General features: G+C 35.3%; 1 protein-coding gene across 1 annotated transcript; it reads right to left on the bottom strand.

Moving 5' to 3' along the window:
• Positions 1–5,318: 5,318 nt before the first annotated feature.
• On the bottom strand, positions 5,319–10,121 carry LOC111905038 (V-type proton ATPase subunit a1). The gene is made up of 14 exons (XM_023900726.3): positions 9,769–10,121; positions 9,064–9,108; positions 8,721–8,951; positions 8,356–8,643; positions 8,129–8,266; positions 7,924–8,031; positions 7,702–7,809; positions 7,461–7,609; positions 7,222–7,375; positions 6,978–7,138; positions 6,395–6,869; positions 6,123–6,322; positions 5,989–6,048; positions 5,319–5,849 (listed from the first exon to the last, which is right to left on the bottom strand). The coding sequence occupies exons 1-14, from the start codon at positions 9,907–9,909 to the stop codon at positions 5,642–5,644; spliced, it is 2,466 nt and encodes an 821-aa protein (XP_023756494.1). The 5' UTR covers positions 9,910–10,121; the 3' UTR covers positions 5,319–5,641.
• Between the last annotated feature and the right edge of the window lie 576 nt (positions 10,122–10,697).

Below are 10,697 nucleotides of genomic sequence, written 5' to 3'. Positions count from 1 at the left end.
AACAAATGAACTTCGGTGATAAATGGTGAAACTGGATTATGGGATGTTTAACCTTCGCGAGAGCATCAATACTTGTGAATAGCTCACTCACCATGCTATATAGGAGTTCAATATCAAGAAAGAAGTGACTCAAGGTGATCCGATTTCCTTTTTCTATTCATCATTATAATGGAAGCTTTAAGTGTTCGTATGAAAACGACTTATGGTGTTCACATCTTCAAAGGTATTACCTTCCTTTGAATGGTCCAACACTTTCACAAATCATACCTATTGTATACCAATGAGGTAACCTTTATAGGAGAAGGCATGGTTAGTATTTTGAACCTCAAAAGATTGCTTCGATGTTTCATGTGGCATCCGGGCTAAAAGTAAACCTACACAAAAGCAAGATATATGGAGTTGTCGAAAATGGCGATATAGTTTGTATGGCCAATTTTCTTAAATATAGGCATGCCTCCTTTCCATTCATTTACCTTAGTGTTCCAATTGGTGCCAAAATGAAATTAGCTAAGAATTTAGAATCGGTTGTTAAGAAATTTAAATGTAGATTAAGCCATTGGAAAGAGAAAAAACTTTCTTTCGGAGGGAGGTTAACCTAGATCAAATTGGTGTTGGAAAATCTCCCACGGTATTACTTTTTAATATATTTTAATGAGAACATATACATCTTCATATATTAAATATTCTAGCAAGTTACTAGAATGTTGAAAAAATAACAATTACAACGGATTTAAAAGCCAACCATTCCAAACTACAATAGAGTTGGAAGCTCGATTATCCGGCCAAGAAAAAGAATTGATCGCTATACTATCAAAAATGAAACTCTTATTGACATGCATATCGCCAAAAAAAGTAAGGAGTTATGAAGACACCAAATAAAAAAACATGATGTTACAATAATCACTTCCAAATGTCGTTTTCTGGCAGTATGGAGGGTACCACAGGATGCGCCAACCCACGAAAGTCATTCCTTGATCGAGGGTATTACTTTTCAGTATTTAAAGCTCCAAATAGAGTGATTGACATTCTTGAAGCACTTCAAAGAAGATTTCTATAGGTCGGTGATATGGAGAGAAAGAAGATATGTTGGGTGGAGGGGCAAGATACATTAAAGCCCAAAAAATATGGTGGCCTTGGAGTGTGTAACATCCCAAGTCAGAATCAAGAGTTCAGGGGGTAAAGTGTAAGTTTGGAAAAGAGGAACTCGGCGAGTAGGAGCTGCAACTCATCGAGTCTAAGCGTGTGTCGGGCACATGTTAAGTGACTGGACTCGCCGAGTCGGAGGTTGGACTCGACGAGTCCGTGTTGGAATGAGGAAACCCTAATTCCTAAGGTTTGCACCCTATATAAGGAACCTTAAGCCCCACCCCAGCCTCTTTAGCACTCCCTTTGATGTCCAGAAGCCTTCCCCATCGATTTCAAACCCTAATTTGAGAGTGAGAAGGATTTAAGTGTGTTTTGGAGCTTGGAGAAGAAGGATACTTGAAGCAAGAGTTGATGGGATCATAGAGGAGCTAAGTGGATCTAATCTCCTTGCTTGTTGGCATCAGATTGAAGGTAAAAAGTTGTTGCCTTGACTTTGTTGTGCTTAGATTGTTCATGGATGAAGTTTTAGGGCCAAATTGTCATATATGAGTCTCTTTTCGAGTATTGGGTTTAGATATGGGGTTGGTACTCCAGATCTAGACTGGTCTTGACTCATGAATCTGGAAAGTGATAGCTTTGGGGCTTGATTGAGAGTGTCATTGCCTTAAACCTTCATTTTAGCTTGATTAGAGCTTGTTGTGCCTTGCATGCACGTAAAGTTGGAAACTTTACGTGTGAATATGGCCCTAGGAGTCCAGATCTATGTATTGGAAGCAATGGAATGGCCTGTGATCGTCTGAATAAAGATGTCACGTGTGGACTCGGCGAGTTGGAAGAACAACTCGGCGAGTCTGTTGAAGATTGCCTTGAACTCGGCGAGTCTGTTCTTGGACTCGGCGAGTCTGGTCGTGGAACCCTAACCTTTTCTGGTTAAGCCTCGAGTCGGTGAGTCGAGGGACGACTCGGTGAGTTAAGCAGGATGGGACTCTGAGATTGTCGGACTCGATGAGTCTTGGGGCGACTCGGCAAGTCGAGTCATATTATGGGAAATTTTGAGTAAAGGAACTCGACGAGTCGACGGGTTGACTCGACGAGTAGAGTCAAACAGGAGGGTTGACTTTGATTGAGGACTTCGACATTGACCAAGGGTTGACCAGTTGACTTCCAGTGGTATTTTGGTAATTATTGGTATTTATTGGATTTGGTTATTTGGTAATGTTCAGTGGTGGAGTTTGTGTCGGTGGTCGGAGTAGCGTGATCTTATTCTTCAGTCGGCAGTTGCAGGTGAGTTATCCTCACTATACTGACAAGGTCTACGGCACCAAGGCCAGCCCTCTATCGAATGGAAATTTGGGTATTGTTGTTATGTTATTGTTTTGCTATGTTTGCATCCTGGTAGTTAGGATGGTATACGTTAGGGACCTGGTTAAGGTCGGTATCCTGATAGTTAGGATGGTATATGTGTGACTGGAAGGTCTTATGTACTATGAAGAGTATGAGATATATGTTGTTAGATGTTATGAGAGTTGTATGTGTTATGTTACGATATGAGCAGTATGTTATGGACCGGAAGGTCATCATGTTATAGAAGGTCTTATGTGCTATGAAGAGTATGAGATATATGTTGTTAGATGTTATGAGAGTTGTATGTGTTATGTTACGATATGAGCAGTATGTTATGGACCAGAAGGTCATCATGTTATATGCGGTTATGTGATATATATATATATATATATATATATATATATATATATATATATATATATATATATATATATATATATATATGTGCTATGTATGTTATGTATGATAAGGACCGGAGGGTTAAGATGATATTTATGTATGTGCTATGTATGCTACGTATGGTAAGGACCGGAAGGTCAACAAAGTTATGGGATGGAAATCCCCTAAGACATATGGATCGGAAGATCCTATGGAGTTATGGCCTGGAAGGGCGTATGTGCTGTTATGGCCTGGAAGGGCGTACGTGTTGTTATGGCCTGGAAGGGCGTATGTGTTGTATGTAGTATTTTGGGGGTAACTCACTAAGCTTTCGGGCTTACAGTTTCAGTGTATTGTTTCAGGTACTTCAGGAGATCGTGGCAAGGCGAAGGCGTGATCGTACCCCTCCTCAGTTTTATGTTGATGTTTCTGGGATACTCTGATAATAAATGAATTGAAAACCTTTTTGTAATAACTTAATGAATATGGTTGTTTTTGAAAAGTTTAAATTGGTTGTAAATTTTCACGGTGTTACAGAGTGAGTCGGTTGTTTTAGAGCATCTCCAACCCACCCCCAAATGTCATTTTTTCCTCCATTTTCTCCCCCATACTTCTCCAACCCTACCTCATTCCCCCCCCCCCCCCCCCCCCTATTTGGAGATATGAATAGTATTACCCCATATATATGGGGTGATACTATTCATATCTCCAAATATGGGGATGAAGTTTCAGTTTTCGGGTTTAGTCCCTAATTTTATATATTTATACATTTGTAGTTTATTTTATTTATTAGATTTAATTTAAATATAATGTTTAATATTTATAATATTATGAAATATAATAAATTGTATTAATTAATAAAAAATATAAAATTTATTTTTATTTGTTAAAACTAAATTAGTAGAGGGGTGTGTTTGACAATCTATCTAAGTTGAAATAATAGAATATACTTGGAATATACTTTTTAGAGTTAAAAATGAGGTAAAAAAATGGAGTAGGGTTGGAGATGAAACACTATTTACCCCATCATCCTAGATTATGTTAGAAAATTTGCAAGCACCAATTCACCAAAAGACATTATGAACTCAATTAGTTCTACTAGTATTTGGATTTTGTGACAACAAATCATATAAAACTGAAATTTAGGAAAAAATCGACACTTCTTGGCAAAATTAAAGATGTTTTTGAAAATAATCTACATGATTGTAATTGAAACAATAACCTGTCGGTGCATGGTTTTAAGAACTAATAGGTAGAACTCGAAGATATTCTTTTTCTGATTTGCCTCGGTGTCTTTCAAAATATTCGTTTCTTGATTTTCCTCGATGATTGTCTCATTCTCCTGCTATGTTGATCACATTCTCCTAATGTGGCGATCACATATTCCTCTCCTTCTCTGCATCTTTTGGAGTTTGGCCTATATTTTTGTGATTTTCCCTTAAGCAGTCGCCTAGGTCTCCCCCTTTTGGTTCGACTTTGCTTTGTTATACTTTTGTATACTTTGACATTTTAAAAATTTTAATTGTTAAAGACTATAATGTTTAGGACCTTGTCTGAATTGTTTTTTAATTAATTAAAAACCTTTTAAAAAGATTATTTCAAATTTCCTATATGATAGGGTCTATGGTCCATAAGGAATGGGTGTTGTGGATGGCATTATCCACTATAGTAGGGAGGGATAGCTTAAGTGGAGAGTACATGAGTTTTAGGTGATGAGAAGATCTTGTTGAAACTAAATAGAAGATTCCTAACATGGTTATAAGACAAGTTTTGTTGTATGGTTTTGAATGTTGGCTGATTAAGAAGGGGCATGAGAGAAAAATCAAATGGAGGTCGTTGAAATGAGGATGCTAGTCTGCTACAATCATATGGTATAACTTTTTGGATATGGTACCAAATACGACAAACAAAAATCTATTGGGTGTAGTGTTGGCTATCAACAAACTATGGGAAAAAACATGTACATTGAGACAACCGATGAATGTGATGTGGAGGGTGGATGTGGTTGGTCAATGGTACGAGGAGGAAAGGATGCATAAGAAGGATGTGGGGAAATAGTATGAGGTTATATCTAAAGAAGTCATGAACTCAGATGGTATGTAGCCTTATAATGAGGGTGGTGGAGTAGTATATGCACTAACTTCTTTTGTAGTATTCGTGTGCTTCACTCAATCTTTGCCTTCTTATTTGTGTATTAATCTTTACCTTCTTATTTATGTATTTGTTCGGTAATTACCTGCTCAATCATGTTTATTTTGTATTCAGTTTCAATAAAACACCCCACAAATAACTATTTTTATGTATGTGTTCGGTAACAAACTGCTCAATCATGTTTATTTTGTATTCAGTTTTATTAACATACCCCACAAATAACTTTTTTTTAACATACGGAACAATAATTGATTCCACAGGCAGACATCATCATTATCATTATTGATGCATCACTAATAAGCATTATGTCAATAACTATTATATTTAATACATAAACGATATAAATCTATACAGAGATATGAGAACACAATCACAAATCGCAGAAGTTTCATAAAATGATTTAAAAAGTTGCACCAAAATCATAAGAATTAAGATACAACTTTTACTTTACACCTAAAGAAGCCAACTGTAAATATGTAAGCACCTTAAATTTTATTACCCAAAAACTTCTGAATCCCCAACATTTTCCTGCAAAATCCTTTCATCACCTATAAAGTTATCTGAATATTTGCATCTAACACCTCTCTATATTCTTATATATGTTAACACTCACTGAGCTGCACATCTATCTATAACCTACCCAAAATTTGGATTCCGTCTTCACCCAAAAAGTGAAGTGATTCTACCGATCGTCGGCATCGGCTATTCCGGCAAACGAAAACGGTTTGAACTTAAAACCATCTCCGGAATAGAATTTGTTTTGGAATTCCACCCAATGAAGCCTCAATGCATGAAGAAAAGCACTTAGGGTTTCCATCATCAGTAGTATGAATCCAGTCGCAAATGCAAAAACCACTATCCCCACCATTCGTATAATCACATTATCATACCTACAAAAATTACTCAGATTTTGAGAAATTTACATTTTTGGTCCCTGAGTATAGCCATTTTTTGCAATTTTAGTCCAGCTATACTCAGGGACCAAAAATGTAATTTACTCAAAAAGAAATATAGTCAGGAAAAGATTACCCCCAAGCAAGGAGGAGAATTTTCTCATAGAATACAGTGGACAATTCTGAGTGGGCCAAACTGTAACAACGAGAAAGAACGAGGGTAAGATTGTAAATTTTGTAATTGACAAGAATGAATATAATGTTTTGTACCTTAAAGCCCATAGCCGAAGGTATGAAGCTGTGTTGGAAACTGAACCAAGTACAAATTCAATGGAGTGTATCATTTGATATACAAAAACCTCACTGAAATTAAACTCTTCAACATGATGTCTTCTTGCTGAATCCGGTTCATGATCTTCCATATCTGTCTCGGAAGCTTCTAGAATGTTGTATGAACGCCCATGAAATCTCTAAAATGTACAAAATTTAAAAATGTAAAAACAAAGAGAAAAAAAAATAAACATATAGTAGAAATCGAGTACCTTAAAATGAAGTTTTTGTAAGATGAAAGGTTTGGGGAAGAGCATCCATGGAACTGCAACAATGGCAGACACCAATAACATGATCTGAAGGAGCTTTTGTCCCCAAAACAACTCATTCTCACCAAGATCATCAAAGGGACTTAAAAACATGTAAATCATGACATGATAAAGGTCTGCTTTTGATCCAGTGCACCACTTTATGATAATGAGAAGAGAAAGGTACCCAAAGAGGCTGTTTAAGAAGATCATCTGTGGTATAAACTGATACCTGATGTCTAATGAATTGTTGAAGAAAACTGAATTGAAATAGCTTAATAAGATTCCAAGATTCATTTGTGTAACACCGAATAAAATAGACATTTTCATTTTCAGAGAGTTTAAAAAAGGTAACTCTGATCGACTTCCACGCCAGCTAGGATCCACACCAAATGGATATGTGTCACCATATTTTATTAAACCAGTTGTATATGCATCACTGTTGTTTAACATACGGATATCATAAATAAGATATTGAGCTTATATTATGAACACGTTGAAAGGAAAAAGAAAGAGAAAAGATGAATTTAAATTTTAAATTAAATACCTGCATGAGGTGTCACGACATTTATATGCAGATGCCCCAAATATGTGAAAAGGAACAGAGAAGAATTCATTGTATATTAAACCACAGTAAATTGAAAATATGGACATTAAAAGGAGCACATAACGCCCACCAAATAACATCTCCATGAAACTCCCAAGTTTCTGCCACATATAAAAATCTGGATTATAAAAAATACCAAGTAAATGACAAAAAAAAAAAAAATCTTAGCAGATTGAAGAGATACCTGAGAAGTAAGTTTTTTTTCATGAGTTATGAGAAATAAAGCTCCAAAAAGTAAGCAAATTCCATGACCCCAATCACCAAACATGACAGCAAAAAGAAATGGGAAAGTAATTACAGTAAAAACTGTTGGATTTGCTTCCTGATATTTAGCAACCCTGTAAAAAGTAAAAACAATCTGTTACTAATATAGTTAAATCAAAAAGTATTTTTAAGATGTGAGAATGAGATTTAGGTTTTTACCCATATGCATCAATAATCTCTTGATATGCGTGTGTAAATCGGTTAGTTCTGATATATGTTGGAGGTGATTCCACAGCTTCCATTACATGAAATATTATGCCAACTTGTGAGTTGCTATCATATGTTGCACGTTGCAATGCCTCCTGAATCTTTAAATAAATAAATAACTTCCATCAAAACCTTTAAAAAAATAACTATAATAATAATAATAACGTTTTCCGGAAAAATAAAAGAAAAGTACCTGGGACTTAGCAAATATTGGACACCATCCTTCTCCAACTAGACACTTCTTTGTTACATCAAAATCCAACATATTCAATGTGTCGAAAACAGCTTTCTCTCTTTTAACCTACCAAGATTATTAAATCCTTAAAATATTAAAGAAAATTCAAGTCTTGTATATGAAAAAAAATTTAAGTTTTATTGTTAACAATACAGGAAATGAAGAAAATGCACACCTTACCATGGTCATCCATGTCAACAAGTGTAATCCAATAGAATGTAAAGCAGCATTACGATGACGAATCCCAGCATCTAAAGTGGTTTCTAAATCCAATAATCGTGACAAAATCTGCAGAAACAAATAAAAAGTAATATTATATGATTTATGTTGCATGATTTTGGGACATATGGAGTGTGAATTAAAGAATAAACAATAAACAGAACACCTCTTCAGTTATTTGTCTCTGTTTTGTTAGGTCTTCTGGAACAGGATAGCAGTTTGCATCAAATGCTTCACAGATTTTCAGAATTTTTGTTCTTGAATGCTCCCCTGAGAAGTACACTACAAATATAGTCTTCTCCACCTTCAAAAGAATCATTGAAAAGTGAATGACTGTGTGTGTGTGTGTGAGAGAGAGAGAGAGAGAGAGAGAGAGAGAGAGAGAGAGCAAACCATTTCAGTTGATACAGGATCCAGGATTGGTTCATCTGCATCTGCCTGATTGAAAAACATATTTCCTCTTGTGGCACGAAACAGTGTTCTCTCAAATAATAACATTTTGGATTTTATGATAATGCCACTGATAAATCTAAGACCTGATGGATTTGATGATCCTGATTGCATTTCTTGATCAAGTAAGGAGACTGAATCTTGATAGTCATGGGAGAACACGTTCTCATCTAATTCTCTCTCTTCCATAATAACCTCATGACTCTTGCTTGAAACTAGAAAGCCTCCTGCCTGAAGAAAGAATAATAAGTTAATAAGATTTACAAATTTGATTACTTTAAGAAGTTAAAGGTTTTGGTTATATATACCTTCTGTAGCACCATCTTGAACTCTAGAAGCTCATTATATGTTTGTTGTAGTTGGTCACTGTTGGCATTCATCTCAAGAAGCTCATGTTCATAATTAGCTAGTTGTATCTCTAATCTTTCAAGATCAATATCTGGTTGTATTATGGGAAGAGATGAAGATGATAAACCGGCCTTGTGTATCTGATCTTTGAAGAAACGAAGCTTTCTTGACATCTCAGCACATCTTTTTACCTGATAATTGTAGCACAATTTGGTAATTAAGGATTTAAGGTTACTTTGTGCAATGCATTCAACAATCAACAATCAACAAGTGATATCAACTACTGATAAATATAAGCTTTACCTGATTTACAAATATTCTCTGAAAGGGGCTTTTATCAGCATTCAACTGCCAAGAAAAATCAGAATCAAGAGATTAGTAAAATCTGCCTGATGTAACAAAGATCTATAACCTAAATCAATATTTAAATTGAAATATGAAAACCAATAGATAAGAGCAACTTGTTATTTGGAATTGTCTTGTAATGCCAAGAACTTAAGCAGCAACACATGCAGACTCCACATCCGAACTCTTAACATTTGATTGTGAAAAGAGAGGATCAACTTCAAAAGAAGGTTGGCACTTGACACAGCTGGTGCCCTCATTCATCTTCATTCGCTATTAGTGAAATTAACATCATTTGTCTTAATGACTCTACACCTTTATAAGTTTATATCACATTTATAATCTCAAACATTTTATTAGTCTATGCCTGAAGTAATTACTAAGGAGATTAGGTTACCAAACCACCATAACCTAAAACATAGCATGCATTTTGATATTGGATACAAAATTCTAAGTAAATCATATGGCACACACCCTACTTAAAAGGTGAATAGATATCAAAATTCCAAGTCGTTCTTAAACAACACTAAGATCCTAACCAATCACTGCTGGAATTGGAAAAAAAAAAAAATAATAAGTAAAATCAAGTCCGTAGAGTAAAATGTGGTATTGAGGAGTAATACATATGCATATGTAAAGAGAAATTCGGATTCAGGAACATACGTCACGGAACTGTAAAAGGCCGAGTTCGCCGAGATAAGAGATGGCGCGGTGAGCAGACTCAACGGGGATGATCAACTGAACCGATGTCATCTTCTCCGACCGCATCATATCCATTTGAGGCAAATTCTTTAACAGCTCCATAATTATTGTTCCTGCTGCTACTCTTACGCTACCTACGGATTGAATGAATGCTAAAATTTTGATATTGAGGGTTATATTTGAGATCTAGACACCATCAATTCATATTCTATGTTCCATACGGAAATCCGCGTTACAATTCACTGTAATTTGTTTGTTTTCTTATTTTGGGGGTAAAGGTAAACCCCTATTCCTATATGAATTATGATCGCGTACATATACGTGATGTCGGTGTCGAATTGGTTTAATAGTTGAGATTTTCTCATGTGATTATCAAATATTGAACAATTAGAATCATAGTTCTTTTCTACTTAATAAAATGGAGGCATGACTTATTCTATACAGACATATAACAGCATTTTTTTTTTAAAAAAAAAACAATACATATAACATGTCTTAATAGGTTACGTTTAAGAAATGAGCATTTGTCTATTAAGACACCTTTTTTTTTCTTTCTCACCTTTACGGGTCGGATTTACGTTAGCCCAAGAAAGGAGCATACCTACAACCATATGGCCCATATGTCTTTTGGTTTGAGCTTTTATCCTACTTCTTTTGTTGTACCCTTTATCATACTTTTCTTCTATAAATAACTAAAAACCACCGCTTTAAAAGTAAATGCTAACTTAAAAACTCAATACTTTGGCCTAGCTGTCAAGAATGACACTTTTAAATAAGAGGTCGTGGGTTCAAATCTCATTAAAAGACATAGGTGGTATTTGGGAGTAAATTTGTCGGTTCAAAAAAAACTTACAAACTCAATCCCTCTTGTTTCTCGAAAATGGTTGAAT

Source organism: Lactuca sativa, chromosome 1 (genome assembly GCF_002870075.4).
Source record: "Lactuca sativa cultivar Salinas chromosome 1, Lsat_Salinas_v11, whole genome shotgun sequence".
Taxonomy (NCBI): Eukaryota; Viridiplantae; Streptophyta; class Magnoliopsida; order Asterales; family Asteraceae; genus Lactuca; species Lactuca sativa.
Note: the sequence above shows the minus strand (reverse complement) of the source record. Positions and strands in the feature narration are given on the sequence as shown.